Source organism: Heptranchias perlo, chromosome 18 (assembly GCF_035084215.1).
Source record: "Heptranchias perlo isolate sHepPer1 chromosome 18, sHepPer1.hap1, whole genome shotgun sequence".
NCBI classification, from domain to species: Eukaryota; Metazoa; Chordata; class Chondrichthyes; order Hexanchiformes; family Hexanchidae; genus Heptranchias; species Heptranchias perlo.
Genome location: NC_090342.1, coordinates 38426905 through 38451345, shown reverse-complemented (window position 1 = coordinate 38451345; position 24441 = coordinate 38426905). Strand labels below are relative to the sequence as shown.

At 45.0% G+C, this 24441-nt stretch overlaps 1 protein-coding gene across 2 annotated transcripts in view; it reads right to left on the bottom strand.

The window, feature by feature from the left end:
- The window catches only part of fbln1 (fibulin 1), a 149470-nt gene that overhangs the window by 54034 nt on the left and 70995 nt on the right, over nt 1-24441 (bottom strand). The window contains exons 14-15 of one of the 2 annotated variants that reach the window (XM_067999734.1): nt 8330-8453; nt 1170-3455 (exon numbers count right to left, since the gene is read on the bottom strand). In XM_067999734.1, coding sequence (XP_067855835.1) covers nt 3101-3455; nt 8330-8453 — 479 coding nt within the window. In that variant the 3' untranslated portion in view covers nt 1170-3100. Of the gene's footprint in view, nt 1-1169; nt 3456-8329; nt 8454-24441 lie in introns of those variants that run through there. The other variant, XM_067999735.1, reaches the window with a different exon arrangement.

The window sequence follows — 24441 nt, the reverse complement described above, 5'->3', positions numbered from 1 at the left end:
CACCATTGACCAGAAACTTAACTGGACCAGCCATATAAATACTGTGGCTACGAGCAGGTCAGAGGCTGTGTGTTCTGCGGCGAGTGACTCACCTCCTGACTCCCCAAAGCCTTTCCACCATCTACAAGGCACAAGTCAGGAGTGTGATGGAATACTCTCCACTTGCCTGGATGAGTGCAGCTCCAACAACACTCAAGAAGCTCGACACCATCCAAGATAAAGCAGCCCGCTTGATTGGCACCCCATTCACCACCCTAAACATTCACTCCCTTCACCACCGGCGCACTGTGGCTGCAGTGTGCACCATCCACAGGATGCACTGCAGCAACTCGCCAAGGCTTCTTCGACAGCACCTCCCAAACCCGCGACCTCTACCACCTAGAAGGACAAGAGCAGCAGGCGCATGGGAACAACACCACCTGCACGTTCCCCTCCAAGTCACAAACCATCCCGACTTGGAAATATATCGCCGTTCCTTCATTGTCGCTGGGTCAAAATCCTGGAACTCCCTTCCTAACAGCACTGTGGGAGAACCGTCACCACACGGACTGCAGCGGTTCAAGAAAGCGGCTCACCACCACCTTCTCGAGGGCAATTAGGGATGGGCAATAAATGCTGGCCTCGCCAGCGACACCCACATCCCGTGAACGAATAAAAAAAAATAATAATAATTTACACTCATCTGCCATGCTCTGCCAACTTATATATTTTGTCCGACTCCTTCTGTAATTTCTGAGCAGCCTCTTCCGATTCCACTGCCCCTCCTAGTTTGGTATCAACTGCAAATTTAACCAATTTGCATTAAGTTTCTGAATCCAAGTCATTGATGTAAATTAGAAACAGTAATGGTCCCAACACCAAACTCTGGGGTACCTCACTCAGTACTTCCCCCCACTCCGACATATGTTCTTGGAAGCTTACAGTCTCATTGTGTCTGGATGAGTAAATAAGTCCACTGCACTCTAAAAGTTAATTGGCTTGAAACAAGGTAGGCTTTTGGGCCTGTATGTAGGAAATTAGGACAGAGGGTAAAGGACCACAATGTGTGCCAAAACACTCCAGAAGCGAACAACGTTGCATAAGGGAGAGGTGTATTGGTCCTGTGTGAGGCCCAATTTTTTTTAAATCAGTGTATTTAGATGCACACAATGAAAGAAAAAAGCCCTAGGTCCAGAAGCAATGAAATACATTTTATTTAACAATCTGCAATAAAAAGAAAGTAAATGAATTATACAGTAAAAAAAGTAGACAACTCCACTGCTAAATGTCATATTAACAGTGTCAACTGTACTTAATTAAACAGTATTGGAATTGGTCTGTGAAAGGAGCCTCCGTAGTGTTGGTCTCAGAGTCATGTGGCGCATCAGTCGGAGTGGCAGGAAGTTGTGACCTCAATCCAGCAGACTGGTGGCAAATGACTTACAAGAACTCTAACTGTTGACATCCATGAGCTGCAAATAGGAGGATGCTCAATAACTGTTGTCAACAGATTGACTACTGAGCCAGCCATTTTGGCTAATTGTGTCCAGCCTTGTTTCATATTGACGTCATATCAGACAATATCATTGTACAGCTGTTGTTAAAATATACTGCAAAGTGGCATCCATATATTCAGTGCCCTGTGCAATTAAAAACTAAGTACAGTTAAGAAAAGCAAACATTTGTATATCTAATCTGGCCCAAATAATTTGTGTATCTAATCTGGCCCAAATAATTCATACTTTTGTGTATTCATCTGTTTTGTAAAAAAAAGAAACATCCCATCTTTCAAAACAGAGCACTACCAATTTTATCAACAAAACTAATATGGAAACCTTACTTAGCACAATGACGAATGATACAGTACATAAGTTGTTCTATAAAGTCCCATCAACACTACCAGCTCATTAGAATTTCAGAAATTACAGTATATAAAGTAAGGATGAGCCAATTGGAACAATTAAAAAAGATCAATTGACTGACATGAAATCACTAGTTTTAACACAGCAGTTCTGTGACAACTCACAGCATTATCACAATGTCTGGAGGTTAGGTTGTGGTCGGTTATGCGACTGTGGTGTCATAATGACTGGAGAAAAAGTATCTAGTAATGTGAAAATGCATAATAACAAAAAAGCTCCTTGTGTATCTCCTTTAAAATTTGACATATAGCAATAAACTTTAGAGTCCCAAAGTACACTCAACAATAATCCACTCCCATGCACAAAACCCAAAAGGGATGAATTTCCACTGGAGTTCTCCTGCTTGTCCATCATAACTTTGGCGGAAGAGCCGCAGAAAACCCGGAGAAGTACCATTAATGCCGTTTACGCCATTTTCCCGGGGTTTCCGCAGTTCTTCCGCCAGACGAGCAGGACAGCCCCTCACAGAGAGTAAGCCTCGAATTCTTTAATCAATGCATAGGAGCAATTTGTTGCTCCAAACAGATTGAATAGGATTCCCAAATTGATCACTTAGATACACAAGTGTGGTCGTCTTAGAAAAATGAGAGGGGAAAAGAAATTATTGTTTACAATATCACAATAACTGCTCTGCTCTGTTATCACCCATGCTCAAAGATCTACGTATCAGCATTAACTTTCTCCAGAGGTAAAAATAAATTAAAAAATTTGGGGGGAAAATCCAAAATTGTTTTTGGTATTTTCATTTTCAGTTGTGTAATGATGATTTAAAAGAAATCCTAAATGTGATAAGGGGATGCATCGGTTTACTCCATGAATGAAGAGGGCCTCATAATTCACAAGTGACAATGTCACAGGTGCGTTACCACATAGAGTAAAGTGCATATCCCACACTTTTCCTAACTATACACCCTCTATTTGTATTCTAAGAAACGGAAGTCATGCAGTGAGACCTATCATTAAGCCACTGAGCATGGTCTGTAAGGAGGTGGGGTGGGGAGGGCAATGCATTATGAAAGTTACACTTTGTGGCCTTAACGACAGCTGAAAAAAAAATCAGAAACCTGTGCACTGGGCCACTTGGACTTGCACAGTAAATATAAGAAAGTCCAGATTTTTTTTTGTCAGTCAGCATACCATAGGGTCAATTGGGGTAATAATAGTAATCATTGCTCTAGCTGTTCATCAAATAACAGTCATCAAACCTCAGCAGTGACAACAATGTAGATTTTTGCTACAAATATGTTGGTGGCTCCATGACGCAAAAGCTTCATCTCAACGGTGAGAAGAAAATCCCTGGTATCTGTGATTTGCCGCTGCACAAACACAATTCCACTGTGGTTATTCAGTTCCTGCGTGTTAAAGTAGTTGTCCTCGTTGCCATGGGTGATGGAAAGGAGAATGCTATCTCCAGGAACAGCATGAGAGGGCCCGAAACGGAAGACATTGGTGGGTACGTGGATGTTGGTGGGGAAAGTGAGGTAATAGTAGGTTATTCTTAAAGGCAGGCTTTGGCACTCCTTATTCTCATTGCAAGGCAAGCGCTCACAGCGACTGGAAGAAAGTGGGAGAGGAAAGAGGGGTGTTAATGAACATAAGCAAAGCCAGCAAGTCAGTGTAGCAGAAAATAAAAGAATTACCTACATAATGGGGGTGAATTTCCACCAGGGTTCTCCCGCTCATCCGTCCTAACTTCAGCGGAAGAGCCGCAGAAACCACAGAAAAATGGCATAAACACTGAATCTACGACGGACGAGCAAGAGAACTCCCACGAAAATTTACCCCCAATGTTTCCACTCAGAATTTTAGATTTTGATCTTTGACCGAAGACAAATCAACAAATTTTTTCTTCTTTTACGGAACATACAGAAAGTAGCAATATTACCGGGGTGAATTTCCGTTAGGGTTTTCCCACATGTCCACCTTAACTTCGGTGGAAGAGCCTCAGAAACCTCAGAAAAGCAGAGTTTACACCATTTTTTCTGGATATCCACGGCTCTTCCATCGAAATGACAGCAAACGAGTGAGAAAACCCCCACGGAAATTCACCCCCCTCCCCACGTATTGAAGGTGGCCTTCAAGAAAATTATTTTTTTCCCTGTTACTTTTGCTTTGTTAGCAGTGTAATAACAAACTTGTGACCATTTAGTTAAGACATGTTGCCAAGCTAATAGCAGTGAATTTCCATAGCGGTTCCCCTGCTTGTCCTCCAAAACTTCAGTAGAAAGAGCCGCGGAAATCCTGGAAAAGCAGCCAGAGAAGGGCTAGTAAGACCTGTTGCCACGCAAATCTATTAAGAAGCTTGCATTTGACTATAGCACAGGGAGAAGCAGTTTGAGTCCAATGAATGTGCCTAAGCACACTATTAACCAAAGCATGGGGCACAATTAAGCTCTCTAGAGGCAGTAGGGTGGAGAGTAACAGGGCTTATCCTCAATGTCAGAAGGAGGACATGAGATATGACTTGATAAGCTAAGGTTCTTCAGCCTCATAAAGAGATGTCTCAGAGGGACCTTTATAGAAGTGCATGATAATTAACAGAATAGAGAAGGTAAATGTCAGTGCAGAGGGACAAGAGGATATGGGTTTACTGTTGTGAAGGGAAAAGTTAGGACAAATGTCAGCAAATATCTCTTTGCACATGGGGTGATCAACAGTTGAAACAGGTTGCCTGGAAGATTGGCTGAGGCCAGGACACTGTATTCATTTAAGGAACAACTATATGCCGTAATGGGAAAGTGGCAGGGTTAGATTTCAGGAAGGGTGAGATCAAATGGGCTGTAAAGCCTTCTTTTTCTGAATCTAAGTTCTGATTTTGTGATGTGTTACAGACAGGCTAGATGTATTTTTTCATTTTTAGTTGTCTCACAATGCAAAACCATCAACATTTGTGACGGCCAAATAAATTAGGAGTGCCTGTCTCCCAGTTAGATGCTCTGGATTCAAATTCCAGTACTGCCTCACCCTCAAATTCAAATTTTCGGGTTCACTGGTCCTGAGCCCAGCCATTAGAGGAGGTACCTAACCAAAAAAGAGACAAGACAACAGATATCTGCTGCAAGCTCACTTCCTCTCTTAGCTGATCAGAGTGATGGTTGTGGAGTAGACAGTGACACAGGTGGTCCTGAAACCTTTCAGCTGTTTTCTCACCCCCTCTGCAGTGAGGTGCTTCTAGTCTGTGATCTGTCTAAGGAATAGTAACTCATTCCCAAATAATTAACAGTGAGCTTCAAGCACCCATCAGACTTGAACTAAAGAGTTGGAAGACAAATGCTCTGAAAAATGTAACAGGAAGAGAATAAAGTATAAAAAATGTTTTGCGTTAAATTTGATCCTCTTAATGCTAGTTGATGATGAGAAGGATAATACTGACAAAGGAGACAATGAGGAAGACCACATCTACTCTCCCAGCTGGAAGGTGAGAGCCAAGACATCAGCAGCTAAGGGACAACAAATCCAAAATTCAATTTAAAAAAATGTTTTAAGTCTGCCCCAACCAAGCATAAAATTACTTTATGAATGAAGCAGACATGTTGTGTCCACTGCTGTCAGTTTAAACGGAGAGCATGCAATTACAGAGCTAATACGTAGTAAAGAGAAAACAGCTAAAGATTTTGCCGAAGTAAAGACCCACCAACACCAAAGAATTTATGTTACCTCCCTTCTTCAGATGCTGTGCGTTCTTGACTTAGTCCAAAATTCAGGTTAGGCTTTCTTAAACTGATAAGTCCACAACACTGAACTATTTGCACTGGCAATAACCATGTGCTGCCCTAACAGAGTCAAGATGTTGCATACAAAGTTTCAGTGCCACACATTCCAGTCTTTTTTTTAACTAGCACATTTCCCATGGTGTGGTAGTCTGGGATCTGTGATGTTAAGCTGCTAAAGTGGAGCTTTGTTGGACCAGGCCTCTCCCTTTATTTTCTTAATAGACTGCTTTGCATCTGAACCAAAGTGTGACACTTTGAAGTGTGACATAGGTACATAGGAACCGGAGTAGGACATTCAACCCCTCAAGACTGTTCCGCCTTTCAGTTAGATCATGGCTGATATGTACCTCAACTCCATTTACCCACCTGTGCGCCATATCACTTGATACTCTTACCCAACAAAAATCTATTGATCTTAGTCTTGAAAATTTCAATTGACTCAGCAGCCACAACCTTTTGGGGGAAAGAATTCCAGATTTCCATCATCCTTTGTGTGAAAAAGTGCTTCCTAATTTCACTCCTAACTGGCCGAACTCTAATTTTAAGATTACGGGCTTTTTAAGCCCTGGTATGATTTTGGTGAATTTGCAATACACCCTTTAAAGCCAATATATCTTTCTGAGGTTCGCTGAAGGACATACACTGGACCTAAATACATAGTTTGCACTGCTGTGATTAATTTGAATACTTTCATTTTCTATCAACTAAACATATGAGATGGGAATCAATGCCTTTGTGTTTACCCAAAATGCTTTCAAAATTCCATTCAATTATTTTTTTCTTGGGGAAAAATACTCAAATCAAAATGTGGAAAGACACAGTCAGTCTTTCTTCTTGTTTTCTCTTTCTGTCTATAACTGTTTGTCTGCATAACTACCTGACTTATGGGGGTAGATTTTCATCTTCACTGCCTGGTCAGTAATCTGGCAGAGCAGATCACCTGCCCATAATAGAACTCACTCAATTTTATTTTAATGAAATGAAAATTGGACCAGTTATTATAAAGGGAGGGCAGATTGCTTCACCATATTACCACCTAGGCAATGAAAACAAATATCTGCCCCATTGCTTTTCTATAAATTAAAAATTTAACAGTTGATGACATGAAATTTTACCTGAAAAATTCATTCTGTAGCTTGTTTTTAAATAATTTGGAAAAACATCAAAAGAAACTCAAAAATGCATTTAAGCCATGAGGAGATATACCCTTTCACTGTGAGGCATCCTGGCACTCACACTGATAGAATCCTACCGGTACATGATAGGACAGACTGTAGTCACACTGTGTCATCTCTCAGAAGCTAACAGAGTGATAGCTCTTGGGCAAAATATCAACTTCAAGCCTAGGTTTTTAATTCAGGTTGAGGCCTTCCTGTAAGCAGATTATTAAAGGTACACTAACATACAAAAAATAACTTTATAGGCAAGTTAATCAAGTTATTGTAAAATCAGTAATTTTAAATGCTGTTATTATGTTAGAAACCTTGGAGGTGAATTTCTGCCGAGGTTCACCCACTCGTCATGTCTAAGGCATTGCTATACCATAAGAATAAGATCAAATTTTGGGCAACTCCATTAGCTGTCAACTTCTGTTATTCATAGGGATGGTGGTGGGTCAAATCCATTATGGCAGAAAATGGAAGTTTAATTGTATGTGTGATGCTGTTGATAGGGAAAAGGTAACATATGAAACCTGTAATTTGTCATCTCCTAAATCTGAGCCCATTTTTTGCGCAACTCCACGTTTGAATATCTTCAATCAGGTTTCTTCCTCTACCACAATACCAAAATAGGCCCAACCAAAGTCACAAAGGACATCCTCTGTGACTGTGACCCTGGTGCATTATCCCTACTCGTCCGCATTGTCCTCTCTGGAGCCTGGACCTGGCCTGGAACCCCAAACGAGAGCTAGAATTTCCGGGGGTGGGGCTTTATCAGTATCTTTCTGCTCTGGATCAGAGGCAAGCTGCTGACCAGTGCTGCTTATCCTACCACCTCCCCTACCACCCGCCCCTGCCCCCAGCTCTGTGGGCGCCCAAGATGTGCCCATAGTGGTGCAGTATCCGCCTGTATTATTTAAATTAGGAAACTGCCCCCAGAACCCGTATACACCAGCAGAGTCAGCAGCAGATATTCCCAACAGGTAGAACCCAGCACTTGTGCTGAGAGTGAAGGCTCATGCATTTTCAGGTGCACGATGAACTGGTTAAAATGAATTCAACAGTGCAGCGCACAAGCTGAAACAGTATTCCCCACATTGGAAACACCTAGAGACTGAGAGTGAAATTAAGCATAGTATTGGACCAAGAAGTGTTCTTTTGTACTAGGTACTTTTGTACTAGCAACACGTTCAGACAGAAACAACTGTAACTAGTATAACTATGATAAAGACCCTGGTCATTGCACAGAGACTTGCAGAAATTTTACCAGATTCTTATTCATATGTAATTTACATTACATTATACTTTGTCTCTTTAATATTTAGTAGGAATGTAGATTATAATTTCTTTTAAATCTGATTGTTACTAGTTTCAGCCAGAAGCATTTTGTCTCTAGTCAGAGCTAAACTGAGCGTTGGCCTGCTAAAAGACTGTAGCCTGAAAACCATAAGCCACTTAAGAACTGAGCAGGACAAGACAGGGAGTCTCCATCAGCAAAACATTTTGAAGATTCCAACGGTAATGACCTGAAAATGTCTAAAATTCCTTTACTTACGCATCTCCGGACTTTCTATAGTTTTCTGGGCAATCAAAGATCAGGCAGCGGAAGCCGCCCTGGACATTGAAGCAGGTCTCAGTGCCAGAGCAGTTATGCCTCCCTGTGATGCATTCATCGATATCTGTGGGAAAGAAAGCAGGCTCTCGGTTAGGGAATGCAATTTTACAGGATTCTTGATTCTTGCTGCATCCACACTGAGTTTGGATTTCCTTAGAACAAATGCAATGCTGAACTTCAAGCCAAGGGACCCACTGTTTTCTTATACAGTCTTCCACACATAGAAAATCCAATAAATATAAATAAAAGTTAATCTGTTGATTTTAAACAAATAAAAAAAAGTACAAGTTTTTCTAATTCTGATAAAGGTAACCTGGAGCAGAAGTAACATTTCACACTGAATGGGCTGAGTCTTAGCAGTTACTTGTCACTAAAAATCACCCACCTCCATCAGGCAAGTTTTATCATTTCTCATCTGGTCCTTACAATAGGTGTAAGGAGCTGTATGTAGAAGGAAGAAATCTATTGTGTGTTCTGTGGGAATCTTGAGGCCCATTGGCCAAATATAGAGTGTCTTTGACAGTTGAATGCAGAATTTGGCAGGGATTTTCCGCTTCAGTGGAATCCTGCCGCATCTGGTTGGAGCGAGAGTTCTATTTACCCCAATATCCTGCCCCTGACACCCAGCTACTTTTCCAGTGTCAAGATATTTTGCATACTACTGGAAGGCTCCCCAACCTCCTACCTGGGAACAGACAGAAGAATGACTGGGATTTCTCAGGCACCAGTAGTAAAGTAGTATGGCAGTGGTTTGTGTATCAGCTCAAAAAGTTTTACATTTTTTATCCAACAGGATTGTGTTGGCCAATACAATCAATCGCCCTGCAATTAACTGCAAAGGCTACAGTGTGTCTTTAAATTTTGAATCCCTCTATCGCCATAGCAATGCTGGACACCAGGAATGCAGAGCTGTTCTTAGCTGCCAACATTGCCAGGGCACAAAGGACGAGAAATAGATCGACTGATGTATTCTCATCATTTACATTTCATTAAAATGCACCCAGCCACATTTGGAAGGTCGTATTGTACATGTCCTGTCATGTCCAGCACAATATCCTGGAAGTGGCAGAGGACATCATGGAGTTTGTGGAGTGGCTCCTGAATTTCCTACCACATTGTGTGGTGGTAACCAGATTACCCGGGGACAATATTGATGGGGTGAGTGGGAAGGGAAGAAATAAAATTATGGCTTGATTTTTTAAAAAACATTTAGACAGGAATTAGAATTCTGAGGAGAGGAGCTCCACTTTTGCGAAGTGTTTTAATCGCCTGGTTGGCCGTGAACCAACGGAACTCACTCAGTGAAAGTAGGGATGATGAAATTTGAGCTGAGGCTTGGATTTGAACGTGTGGCTTTCCAATTGGAGTTTAGCCACCTCAATTAGAATCCAATGACCTTGGGAGCACTGCAGTTGATAACCACAGAACAACTATGGTTCTGCAGAAGGTCCTAGGGTATCCGCTTTGTAACACTTCCTTCAATATGCACCTAAATGAGCCGGTCGGTATTTTAGTGTTAATCGATCAGAAAAGATTACAAATGAGTGTAATTATTATTATTGCCCTGACTCTCATGATAAAATCAGTGACTGCTAATATTTGATTCCAGATAAATGTACCAACATACCAAATATTTGCCTAGTTATTCATTATATAGAATACCTGATTCATTCCCTAGCTACTTGGATTACACCCTGAAAAGTTAACCAGTCTTTCTCTTTCATAGGCTTGAAGCACACCTCCAATATTTTCTCTTTTTGTCCCTGATTATTCAGGTTGGATTTGGTGCTTAACACACTGAATGTCATCTGTACAATACCTATTTAATTGCTCTTTTACATAGTGACATTTTTTTAAAGATTACATTTTGTATAATACAAGTGTTTTAATTCCTTCTCAGTAAGTCATTGCATGTATGACAAATGTATAACTATCACCAATTGGGCATTCAGGCAATGATAAATGAGAAGAGATGTGTTTGTTGCTGTTTTCTAATTTGAGTGCATTCAGAACAATCATGGCAGGAGGCAATGATGAACACTAAAAACACCTTCTGTGTAAAAAAATCTATTACATTTGGTACATTGGAGCCCAGTCCCATTGAAAATTCCTATATAAATCTGTTCTTATGCAAAATCCCATTATAAAAGTGCTCATATTTTCTTGCAATTACCTGTTATGCCTTTAGGCAGTGCTGTGTTAGGACTTTCAGTTGTAAACAATTTTACAACACCAAGTTCTAGTCCAGCAATTTTATTTTAAATTCACAAGCTTTCGGAGGCTTCCTCCTTCGTCAGGTGAACGATGTGAAAATGAAAACCTCGAAATGAAATCGCATTTATAATTCACAGAACAATGCTTGGTGAGTGCAGACAGTTTTTTCAACTGCCTGTTGCCAAGGCAATCAGTGTGCAGACAGACAGGTGTTACCTGCCAGGTCTCACAGAATATACAAATCACCAAAAAAAAAACAACAAACAAAAAAAACAGAGATAGAGAGGTAGAAACATAGAAAAGACAGCAACTGACCCGTTATATTAAAAACAGATAACATTTGTTCACTGGTGGGGTAACGTGTAGCGTGACATGAACCCAAGATCCCGGTTGAGGCCGTCCTCATGGGTGCGGAACTTGGCTATCAATTTCTGCTCGACGATTTTGCGTTGTCGTGTGTCTCGAAGGCTGCCTTGGAGTACGCTTACCCGAAGGTCGGTGGATGAATGTCCATGACTGCTGAAGTGTTCCCCGACTGGGAGGGAACCCTCCTGTTTGGCGATTGTTGCGCGGTGTCCGTTCATCCGTTGTCGCAGCGTCTGCATGGTCTCGCCAATGTACCATGCTCTGGGGCATCCTTTCCTGCAACGTATGAGGTAGACAACGTTGGCCGAGTCGCAGGAGTATGAACCATGCACCTGGTGGGTGGTGTCCTCTCGTGTGATGGTGGTATCTGTGTCGATGATCTGGCATGTCTTGCAGAGGTTACCGTGGCAGGGTTGTGTGGTGTCGTGGACGCTGTTCTCTTGAAAGCTAGGTAATTTGCTGCGAACGATGGTCTGTTTGAGGTTGGGTGGCTGTTTAAAGGCGAGTAGTGGAGGTGTGGGGATGGCCATAGCGAGGTGTTTGTCCTCATTGATGACATGTTGAAGGCTGCGGAGAACATGGCGTAGTTTCTCCGCTCCGGGGAAGTACTGGACGACAAAGGGTACTCTGTTGGTTGCGTCCCGTGTTAGTCTCCTGAGGAGGTCTATGCGATTTTTTGCTGTGGCCCGTCGGAACTGTCGATCGATGAGTCGAGCGTCATATCCCGTTCTTACTAGGGCGTCTTTCAGCGTCTGTAGGTGTCCATCGCGTTCCTCCTCGTCTGAGCAGACCCTGTGTATTCGCAGGGCCTGTCCATAGGGGATGGCCTCTTTGACGTGGTTAGGGTGGAAGCTGGAAAAGTGGAGCATAGTGAGGTTGTCCGTGGGCTTGCGGTAGAGTGAGGTGCTGAGGTGCCCGTCTTTGATGGAGATTCGTGTGTCCAAGAAAGAAACTGATTCTGAGGAGTAGTCCATGGTGAGCTTGATGGTGGGATGGAACTTGTTGATGTTATCGTGTAGTCTCTTTAGTGATTCCTTGCCGTGGGTCCATAGAAAGAAAATGTCGTCGATGTATCTGGTGTATAGTGTTGGTTGGAGGTCTTGTGCAGTGAAGAAGTCCTGCTCGAACTTGTGCATGAAAATGTTGGCGTATTGGGGTGCGAATTTGGTCCCCATGGCTGTTCCGTGTGTTTGGGTAAAGAACTGGTTATCGAAGGTGAAGACATTGTGATCCAGGATGAAGCGGATGAGTTGTAGGATGGCGTCCGGAGATTGGCTGTTGTTGGTGTTGAGAATTGATGCTGTCGCAGCGATGCCGTCATCGTGGGGGATACTGGTGTATAGTGCCGAGACGTCCATCGTGGTGAGAAGTGTTCCTGGTTCAACTGGTCCGTGGGTACTGAGTTTTTGTAGGAAGTCTGTAGTGTCGCGACAGAAGCTGGGGGTTCCCTGTACGATGAGTTTCAGGATGCCCTCGATGTATCCAGAGAGGTTCTCACACAGGGTTCCGTTGCCTGATACGATAGGACGTCCGGGTGTGTTGGCTTTGTGTATCTTTGGGAGGCAGTAGAAGTCTCCCACGCGGGGAGTACGTGGGATGAGAGTGCGTAGGATGTTTTGAAGGTCCGGATCGAAGGTCTTGATCAGTTTGTTGAGCTGGTGGGTGTGTTCTTTGGTCGGATCTGCGGGTAACCGTCTGTAGTGTTCCTGGTTGTCCAGTTGTCGGTATGCTTCTTTGCAATAGTCCGTTCTGTTCTGTATGACGATGGCTCCTCCTTTGTCCGCTGGTTTGATGATGATGTTGCGGTTGGTCTTGAGAGCGTTGATGCCGTTGCGTTGTGCTCGGGTGACATTCTGGACTGTCTTCTGAGTGCGGCTGATGAATCTGGCATTGACGCATTTCCTGACAGCTTGAGCATACATGTCCAGCTGAGGGCAGCGACCCTCCGGAGGAGTCCAGTTTGACTCTTTCCTCTTCGGTTGCTGTACCGCGGATCCCTCTGTCTGCTGTTCCGGATCGTCGATTGTCTCATTGGGTTCGCTGCTGAAATCTTGGGGTTTGTGGTAGAATTCCCGGAGCCTCATTCTCCTGATGAATTCCTCTGTGTCCGCCACGAGACTAGTGGGGTCCATTTTGGTAGTGGGGCAGAAATTGAGCCCTCGGCTGAGAACTTCGATTTCGTCTGGTTGAAGGGTGTGGTCGGACAAATTGACAATAGACTTCCCTGTGGTTGCAACCGTGGTACCAGGGGAAGCTTGGTCGATGCTGGTGGTGATGCCGAGTTTCTCAAGCTTCCTGCTCTTGGTTTTCATGTCGGCAGCGTAGTTCCGTTGCCTCGTCTGTCTGGCGGTATAACGTAGCTGGTCTGCTGTGTCCTGAGTACAGGTTGAGATTATGGACTCTATCTTGGTTTCGAGGTTGTGGCGTCTGCTGTAGAGTTGGTGTATGAGATGGTTGCGGAGTGTGCGAGAGGTACGGCGGCAGAGTCTCTCAGCGTAATCCGAGTTGTATGTGGACCTGAGTGGGTTCGTGATCTGGAGTCCTTTCGGGATCTTGTCTGCTTTCTTGCAGCTCTGTAAAAACTTGATGTCTGTGTCTAAATGCGCGATCTTCTTGGATATCCTTTCCACTGTGAGCCGGCAGTTTGTGGTGTCGATGGTAGTCATGATGTGGAGATGCCGGTGATGGACTGGGGTTGACAATTGTAAACAATTTTACAACACCAAGTTATAGTCCAGCAATTTTATTTTAAATTCACAAGCTTTCGGAGGCTTCCTCCTTCGTCAGCAACCGAAGAGGAAAGAGTCAAACTGGACTCCTCCGGAGGGTCGCTGCCCTCAGCTGGACATGTATGCTCAAGCTGTCAGGAAATGCGTCAATGCCAGATTCATCAGCCGCACTCAGAAGACAGTCCAGAATGTCACCCGAGCACAACGCAACGGCATCAACGCTCTCAAGACCAACCGCAACATCGTCATCAAACCAGCGGACAAAGGAGGAGCCATCGTCATACAGAACAGAACGGACTATTGCAAAGAAGCATACCGACAACTGGACAACCAGGAACACTACAGACGGTTACCCGCAGATCCGACCAAAGAACACACCCACCAGCTCAACAAACTGATCAAGACCTTCGATCCGGACCTTCAAAACATCCTACGCACTCTCATCCCACGTACTCCCCGCGTGGGAGACTTCTACTGCCTCCCAAAGATACACAAAGCCAACACACCCGGACGTCCTATCGTATCAGGCAACGGAACCCTGTGTGAGAACCTCTCTGGATACATCGAGGGCATCCTGAAACCCATCGTACAGGGAACCCCCAGCTTCTGTCGCGACACTACAGACTTCCTACAAAAACTCAGTACCCACGGACCAGTTGAACCAGGAACACTTCTCACCACGATGGACGTCTCGGCACTATACACCAGTATCCCCCACGATGACGGCATCGCTGCGACAGCATCAATTCTCAACACCAACAACAGCCGATCTCCGGACGCCATCCTACAACTCATCCGCTTCATCCTGGATCACAATGTCTTCACCTTCGATAACCAGTTCTTTACCCAAACACACGGAACAGCCATGGGGACCAAATTCGCACCCCAATACGCCAACATTTTCATGCACAAGTTCGAGCGGGACTTCTTCACTGCACAAGACCTCCAACCAACACTATACACCAGATACATCGACGACATTTTCTTTCTATGGACCCACGGCAAGGAATCACTAAAGAGACTACACGATAACATCAACAAGTTCCATCCCACCATCAAGCTCACCATGGACTACTCCTCAGAATCAGTTTCTTTCTTGGACACACGAATCTCCATCAAAGACGGGCACCTCAGCACCTCACTCTACCGCAAGCCCACGGACAACCTCACTATGCTCCACTTTTCCAGCTTCCACCCTAACCACGTCAAAGAGGCCATCCCCTATGGACAGGCCCTGCGAATACACAGGGTCTGCTCAGACGAGGAGGAACGCGATGGACACCTACAGACGCTGAAAGACGCCCTAGTAAGAACGGGATATGACGCTCGACTCATCGATCGACAGTTCCGACGGGCCACAGCAAAAAATCGCATAGACCTCCTCAGGAGACTAACACGGGACGCAACCAACAGAGTACCCTTTGTCGTCCAGTACTTCCCCGGAGCGGAGAAACTACGCCATGTTCTCCGCAGCCTTCAACATGTCATCAATGAGGACAAACACCTCGCTATGGCCATCCCCACACCTCCACTACTCGCCTTTAAACAGCCACCCAACCTCAAACAGACCATCGTTCGCAGCAAATTACCTAGCTTTCAAGAGAACAGCGTCCACGACACCACACAACCCTGCCACGGTAACCTCTGCAAGACATGCCAGATCATCGACACAGATACCACCATCACACGAGAGGACACCACCCACCAGGTGCATGGTTCATACTCCTGCGACTCGGCCAACGTTGTCTACCTCATACGTTGCAGGAAAGGATGCCCCAGAGCATGGTACATTGGCGAGACCATGCAGACGCTGCGACAACGGATGAACGGACACCGCGCAACAATCGCCAAACAGGAGGGTTCCCTCCCAGTCGGGGAACACTTCAGCAGTCATGGACATTCATCCACCGACCTTCGGGTAAGCGTACTCCAAGGCAGCCTTCGAGACACACGACAACGCAAAATCGTCGAGCAGAAATTGATAGCCAAGTTCCGCACCCATGAGGACGGCCTCAACCGGGATCTTGGGTTCATGTCACGCTACACGTTACCCCACCAGTGAACAAATGTTATCTGTTTTTAATATAACGGGTCAGTTGCTGTCTTTTCTATGTTTCTACCTCTCTATCTCTGTTTTTTTTGTTTGTTGTTTTTTTTTTGGTGATTTGTATATTCTGTGAGACCTGGCAGGTAACACCTGTCTGTCTGCACACTGATTGCCTTGGCAACAGGCAGTTGAAAAAACTGTCTGCACTCACCAAGCATTGTTCTGTGAATTATAAATGCGATTTCATTTCGAGGTTTTCATTTTCACATCGTTCACCTGACGAAGGAGGAAGCCTCCGAAAGCTTGTGAATTTAAAATAAAATTGCTGGACTAGAACTTGGTGTTGTAAAATTGTTTACAATTGTCAACCCCAGTCCATCACCGGCATCTCCACATCAGGACTTTCAGTGTTAGAGCTATCACACATTTGGTCACTTAACACCTGGCTGTCATATAATTCTTGCTTGAGAGTACAGTTAAAAAATGTATTGAATCTGTGTTTAGTTACAGGGTCTAGGCAGTGAGTAGTGGTGTTACACAGCTTTTTAAAAAAATGTTTCCAACTCCTCTACACAGCCATGTTGGTTTACACATTTCCGAGGTAATAAAAGCAGGCGAGTTTTTTGTTTTTATACATTTCATTTATTTTTTACTTCCTCTGCTCTTTTAAATTTTGTGTCTTTTAAACTTTGTGTCTTTTCTCTCCCTTCAGGTTTGGGTTTCACTACCCCATTGTACCAGGTTTGAGAGCCTCTGTTGTGCTCCCACCAGTCAAGTAAGTCATGGTCCATTCTCAGGCTGCTGGTCCCAGTATCTTCATTGACGCAGTTTTTCTTGCCATCGCCTGTACTCCGTTTATCCACAGTTTATTCTTGGGCCATTTATTGCTGCAGGTGATATTCCATACCTGCTGTCTCCCCCACCCCAACCAAGAAACTTTTTGAAGACCACCAAAGTGCAGGCCAATGATGCCCTTCTTATCTACGGCCCATTCTCGTACCATTGTTTCCCACTACTTCTCTCTAAACCTATAATCAACTAACTCACACCACGATTCTGGGCCAGAAAAAGACAGAATAGGGATACATATTGGCATCATGGAGTGATTGGGGAAGAAAGAAACAGACATTAGGGGAACAGAGACAAATAGATGTTGTGGGTATAGACATCGAGAGATTAGGAGAACAAAAATAAAGAGGTGAATGAGAGTGTAAACAGATAATTTATAGGGTTACTTTTCCTTTAATTCTGACCTTGGCCCATCATCACTGATGTATAAAACCAGGGCAGCTCCACTCAGTGCGCCATTGTGAATCTGTACACGGAGTTCTGCAGCACAGTACTGACTTTCAATATAAACAGGAGATCTCTCTTGTGCTAGGATTTCAGTTCATCAGAATCTATATGACAGATGCCGTAGTTTCAAAGGGTTCTTAAAACATTTCCAGTTGAATATTGCACTTCAGAAATTTGAGAATTATTGTAAAGATCACAGCAGAGTCAAATTCCAATGCCAGCTTGGATAAATAAAGAAAGTCAATCTGTTTACCATCAGACTTTTCAATCTTTCTGGTATGACCCTTTTAACACCAAAGAATGGTCACTGAAGGTGAACAGTATGTTAAATAGGAAAGGAACTCAAATGTCAAAAGTTTCTCATTAAATGAGCTGCAGTTGTAATCATTCATAATTCCTTAACTCATTTGTTCCATGCCTGCTCTGAGTTTTGTAAAAAAGAAAGAGGTTTGTGCAATGCACTGTGCGGAAAGAGATTCCATCCAGGTCAGTGGGAGAGAGAAGAGTCACAACAGCCCGGTGGCCTTTTGGTCAAAATGAAATTTTTACAGCACAAATTGCATCATCCACCACAGTGCTGGTCAAAGACAAGGTTTGATGAGGACTTTCCCAATGGAGCCAGTGTCCTTCAAATTCTTTATATTTACAGCTTTCACTTTCATTTCATGGTTGCATTGCATTGAGAACGCAGTAAATACTTCACCAACCTTGGCACTTTTCCATTTAAAAAATACAGAATTTCAATGTGATGGGGGCATTGTCATACATTCAGGGAGAAGTCAGGCATCCAACAACAGGTTAGTCTGGCAACCCTTTAACTATCACCATATTGGCTATTAGGAAAGTTGCCTATAGCAGAAGTGATATCACCAACAATTCCACAGCTTCAAACACAGTATTTTCTTAGAACATTAAATCGTGCTTTTGTTTTAATCTTAAAGCAACCATAATTAATCAGTAACATCACATTTTTATATGAATATTTTCAATTGCCTGGATTTTCCAGTTCCCTCCTGTTAGTTTCTTCACAGATCTAGGGCGAACAGGGCTGGAAAATTGCTCTATGCTGCATCCCTGTCCCTCACCCCACATTTCCGAATGGGTGGGCCTGGCAATGTAAATGTGCCCACCCATATATAAACGTGAATGACATGCTAATGGGGGAAATATAGCCTACGATACTCACATTTCTGTCAATAGAATGCTGGATGTAAGGTCTACCTGTTAGGCAAGCATTCAGTATTTAGAAGTTAGCAGAGGAAGCAAAAAAACTGGTGCCAGCAGTGAAGGTCTGTGCTACGGCTATCTAAGTGTTACCATGCACAGGCCCCAAATGAGAGAAGAAAAATTTGGGGGGAAATGTTTCCTAGTTTACCGGCAACTCTAAGACTGCTGGCACCTCTGCATGTTCTGGCAACTCTGGCAAACTTCTGGGAGGCCTGACGCAACCACTGACCACCCTAGTTTTGGGGGGACTCCCAGCCGAGGCCATGTTAATGATCCAGGGCCAGAAAATTGGCTAGGGTCAGGGAGATATTTCCGCGGCAGGCAGAAGTCCTGCCCGGGTGGAGATGTGTCCTAAAAGAAAATCAAGGCTATTGACTTTCTAAAAATCTATTAGTAAGATAGAATCATTTAATCTACTTCATTCCCATAATTAAACTAACCATTGAAAATGAACAGGCTGCACAATTGAAGTTGATCCAGCAGGCGTTAGTTCAGAGCATGAACTTCATATACAGAACATACTCTTGTTTGTCAACAGACTGCTAAGTTTTTATAAGGAATGAAAGGCACCTCTACATCTGACATGCAGTTCTCCATTCTTTCACCAGAACATTTCTGTGTGGGCCCAGATTTCAAGACTTCAAAAGGCTAAGTGCACTGATCCAGAAAACATGGGTCACCGATTGCAGGACACAGACCATGACATCAAGCTCACAGCTTATCGGGGTGAATCTAAGCTGTCATCTGCAGGATCTCACAGTGCTGACGTGATGATACCTGCACTGTGTTGCCATGTGCTGCAATGCCTAAACAGCTCAAGAAAAGGCTTACACCACGTTTGTGACAGGGATATGAAATCTTTATATGTGCAAAATACATTTGGAACATTTGAAATACATGGATTTGTTTATTACTGCTCCGTGTTGGCACAGTAAATAGAACACAAACCATTCGGTACAGGGGACATAAGAAGATAAGGACATAAGAAATAGGAGCAAGAGTAGGCCAATCGGCCCTTCGAGCCTGCTCCGCCATTTAATAAGATCATGTCTGATCTGATCCTAACCTCAAATCTAAATTCAACCACAGGGACACTTCCTGTGGTTTCAGAAACAGGAGATTCAAAGGTTTGAAACATCATTAACCATCGACAAATCAGAAAAACTTAAAAATGGTATGACTTGGAATTGTCTGGACCAACCAGGTTACAGGCGGATGCAGCTTGGTGAAGATTCCAGTTTATTCATGTGTTACATAAAGACAGTAAGGCTGATTTGAACTCACAATCTGCCTTGGGGAGTAATGCTTAATGTCTTGACTTACTTTTGTTTTTGATAACTCTCTGGAACTTTCTTTACTGTTATTATTGCCTATGATGTAAAAATACAGGGAGCAGAGAAAGGGGGAAAATCTGGTGGCTGCAGCATTAGGGTGTTGGACTCCAGACCAATCGAAGTCTCAAAGATTAACAGTTGAGCTTACAATTTTTGGCTGGGATGGGAGTAAAATCTAGAAGGGACACAACTCCTTTCAGCTGATCACACCATCACAATGCAGGTAGTCATGGAGACATCTTTGGTCTAAACTATGCAACTCTGCCAGCTAAAGGGGGAGGGGGAGTTAGGATACTACAGTGGGACACAAACAAAATAGGATAATATCTGTCCTTTAAAAAGAACCAACAACAATAAATTAAATTTATACAGCAACTTGAACACAGAGAAACATCCCAAGATGAATCAGAGAGGGAGAAAAAACAGACACCAAGGGCCCGATGTTAGCAGGGCTGCGGGTTCTTGGCGGGGGGTGCTATCGGCCACTAATTGAAACCACTTACCTTCTCCTCCGGGTTCCCCACTGCTGATCTGCGCGTCGGGCGGGCTGCGCATGCGCAGTAAGATCTGTCAGCTGGAGGCGCTCTATTTAAAGGGGCAGTCCTCCACTGACAGATGCTGCAACAAACAGAAAAAATTACAGCATGGAGCAGCCCAGGGGGAAGGCTGCTCCCAGTTTAATGATGCCTCACTCCAGGTATCAATACATGGGGTGAGGAGGAGGAGGAAGACAGAGATCTTCCTCCCGGTGGGCGGGAGGAAGCGGCCTGCCTCTGCCACCAGGAAGGCCTGGCTCGAGGTGGCAGAGGAGGTCACCAGCGCAACCAACATATCGCCCGCCTGCATACAGTGCAGGAGGCGCTCCAATGACCTCAGTAGGTCAGCCAAAGTGAGTACACGTAGTCTTTCCCCTACACTCCGTCTGCCACATCACTGCCCCCACCCCACATCTCCTTCAGCACTGCCAACACTACTCTGTCACATCACCCCTCATACCCACTCAAACCTCATCCTCATCTTACCTGCACCTACTCACCTCGCCAGTACTCATCCCGCCACTACCACTCAACCCAATCCTCATACAATCTCATGGCTCTATCTCATACTCACCCTCTCGTGCATCTCTGTCACGGCCAGCCTCACTCAACCTGCCACTACCTGTGCTGCAGCCACAGGGCATGCATCACATATGTGCAGTAGGCAGCGTAAGGCAAACGTGTCGTGAGCATGAAGGGGATGCACAAGGGTGTTTGAGGGTTTGTCATGGGTGTTACTTATATTGAATTTCAGAACAACTCACATTACATATTATATTGGCACCACTACTGCCATGTCTTCGCGAATCCTGTCTGGTTTGTGCAATAATGCCCACTCCTGAGGATCACTGTGAGGTGTTGTTGAGGGCAGTGGTGACTTTGACAGCGACAGGTAAGAAGATGGTGCTCGGGCCAGCCGGGAGCAGCTCGGCATGAAAGAGGCTGCAGATGTCCACGACTACATGTCGAGTGACTCTGAGCCTCCGTGTGCACTGCTGCTCAGAGAGGTCCAGGAGGCTGAGCCTCAGTCTGTGGACCCTGTGGCGAGGGTAGTGCCCTCTGCGACGCATCTCTCTCTGCGGTAGCCCTCCCTCCTGCTGTACAGGTGGATGTGTCACAGCACTCTGTTGTGGAGCTCCACGTGTCAGAGGTGGACGGCGTGGATGGCGAGGCTGGTGAGGCTGGTGATGCTGTTTGCCCTCCGAGGAGGTCATGACTGCAGCTACGGCGGCCCCCATCCGCAAGATGTACATCTGAGGGGGTCCGCAAGGTAGGTACATGTCTCCGGACTCTGGGGTAAGTGTGCAGGTTGGTGACTTTGACTGTCAGGAGGAGGGTGGTGGAGGCCAAACTTTGTCCCAAGTGACAGAGTGGCCTCCTGCAATGGGTGAGGGTCTCTCCCCCCCACCTGTCAAATGGACCTTTGCAGCTGCCACAGGCTGACAGCTGCAACACGTCCATTTGACCTGGGAGTGTTTCCCCCAGTGTGGGAAACAGTCCCAGTTTGTTCTAAAATCCCACATAATCCCTTAATCAGGTCAGTTAATGACCTGAACTACCTGAATAAATACTGTCAAGGGGCATCCCGCTGGCTTTGATTGCCTGCGGGATTCCCACCAGTGGGGGCTGCGCGCGCACGCCGGCGCGTCAGCGGGGAACCCAGAAGTGCGCGGGTTTGGGGCGGGCTCCAGTCCAGTTCCGGGATTCTCCGATTTTCGGAGCCCCCCCCCCGCCAGGAACGCACCCGATAGCGGGTGCTAAAATAGAGCCCCAAGCCTTAGTCAGGGAGTGAAGAGAGGTGACGAAAACCTTGGTCAAAAAGTTGGGATTTAAGGAGATCTTTAAATGTGGAAAGAGAAGTCAGCTGTGGCTCGGTGGTAGCGGTCTCGCCTGTGAAACCCACTCCAAGGAGTGGGCACAAAATCTAGGCTAACACTCCAGTGCAGTACTGAGGGCATGCTGCACTATCAGAGGTGCTATCTTTCAGATGAGATGTTAAATCAAGGCCCCATCTGCCCTCTCAGGTGGACGTAAATGATCCCAATTTATATTAATGACTTGGATGAAGGGACCGAGTGAAATGTATCCAAGTTCGCTGACGATACAAAGCTAGGTGGGAAAGTAAGCAGTGAGGAGGACACAAAGAGTCTGCAAAAGGATATAGAGAGGTTAAATGAGTGGGCAAGAAGGTGGCAGATGGAATATAATGTGGAGAAATGTGAGGTTATTCACTTTGGTAGGAAGAATAGAAAATCAGAATATTTTTTAAATGGTGAGAAACTAATAAACGTTGGTGTCCAGAGAGACTTGGGTGTCCTGGTACAAGAAACACAAAAAGTTAGCATGCAGGTACAGCAAGCAATTAAGAAGGCAAATGGCATTTTGGCCTTTATTGCAAGGGAGTTGGAGCACAAGAGTAAGGAAGTCTCACTACAATTGTACAGGGCTTTGGTGAGACCTCACTTGGAGTACTGCATACAGTTTTGGTCTCTTTATCTGAGAAGGGATATACTTGCCTTACAGGCGGTGCAACGAAGGTTCACTAGATTGATTCCTAGGATGAGAAGGTTGTCCTATGAGGAGAGGTTGAGTAGAATGAGCCTATACTCTCTGGAGTTTAGAAGAATGAGAGGTGATCTCATTGAAACATATAAGATTCTGAGGGGGCTTGACAGGGTAGATGCTGATAGGTTGTTTCCCCTGGCTGGAGAACTAGAGGGAATAGTCGGAGGATAAGCCCCCTCAGATAATGAAGCAATCCATGCCCGCATGCAGCAAGACCTGGACAACATCCAGGCTTGGGCTGATAAGTGGCAAGTAACATTCGCGCCAGACAAGTGCCAGGCAATGACCATCTCCGACAAGAGAGGGTCTAACCACCTCCCCTTGACGTTCAACGGCATCACCATCGCCGAATTCCCCACCATCAACATCCTGGGGTCACCATTGACCAGAAACTTAACTTGACCAGCCACATAAATACTGTGGTTACAAGAGCAGGTCAAAAGCTGGGTATTCTGCAACGAATGACTCACCTCCTGACTCCCCAAAGCCTTTCCACCATCTACAAGGCACAAATCAGGAGTGTGATGAAATACTCTCCACTTGCCTGGATGAGTGCAGATCCAACAACACTCAAGAAGCTCGTCACCATCCAGGACAAAGCAACCGCTTGATTGGCACCCCATCCACCACCCTAAACATTCATTCCTTCCACCACCGGCGCACCGTGGCTGCAGTGTGTACCATCTACAGGTTGCACTGCAGCAACTCGTCAAGGCTTCTTCGATAGCACCTCCCAGACCCACGACCTCTACCACCTAGAAAGACAAGGGCAGCAGGAACATGGGAACAACACCACCTGTACGTTCCCCTCCAAGTCACGCACCATCCCGACTTGGAAATAGATCGCCGTTCCTTCATCGTCGCTGGGTCAAATCCTGGAACTCCCTACTTAACGGCGCTGTGGGAGAACCTTCACCACAAGGACTGCAGTGATTGAAGAAGGCGGCTCACCACCACCTTCTCAATGGCAATTACGGGTGGACAATAAACGTTGGCCTTGCCAGCGATGCCCACATCCCATGAACGAATAAAAAAGGGGTCAGCCATTTAAGACTGAGATGAGGAGGAATATCTTCACTCAGAGGGTTGTGAATCTGCGAAATTCTCTACCCCAGAGGGCTGTCGATGTTGAGTCGTTGAGTACATTCAAGGCTGAGATGGATAGATTTTTGGACTCTAGGGGAATCGAGGGATATTGGGGTTCAGGCAGGAAAGTGGAGTTGAGGTTGAAGAATAGCCATGATCTGATTGAATTGCGGAGCAGACTCGAGGTGTCTGTGGCCTACCCCTGCTCCTATTTCTTATATTCTTATGTTCTGATGTCACTATTTTGAAGAGGGGGAGTTCTGGCCAATATTTATCCCTTAACAAAAATCACTAAAACAGATTATCAGGTCATTATCACATTGCTGTTTGTGGGACCTGCTGTGTGCAAATTGTCTGCCTCGTTTCCTACATTATAACAGTGACTACATGTCAAAAGTATTTCATTGGTTGTAATGTATTCGTTTTAGGGGGCAGGGAGAGAAATCCTCACATCTGTCAAGAAAGACCAAACTGCAGCTTTATAGAAAAGGTGGAGTTTCTTTCCACACTGACAGGTGAGAAGCCTCTGCTCTGGTATCCTGCTGTTTGGTGATAAAGGGGCAGGAGCACCTTTACGAGGTGACAGAATGCTCAGATCTCAGACAGAAAAGAAAAAGAAGAATTTTGCTGAAAGAAGGTTTCCAGCTACTTC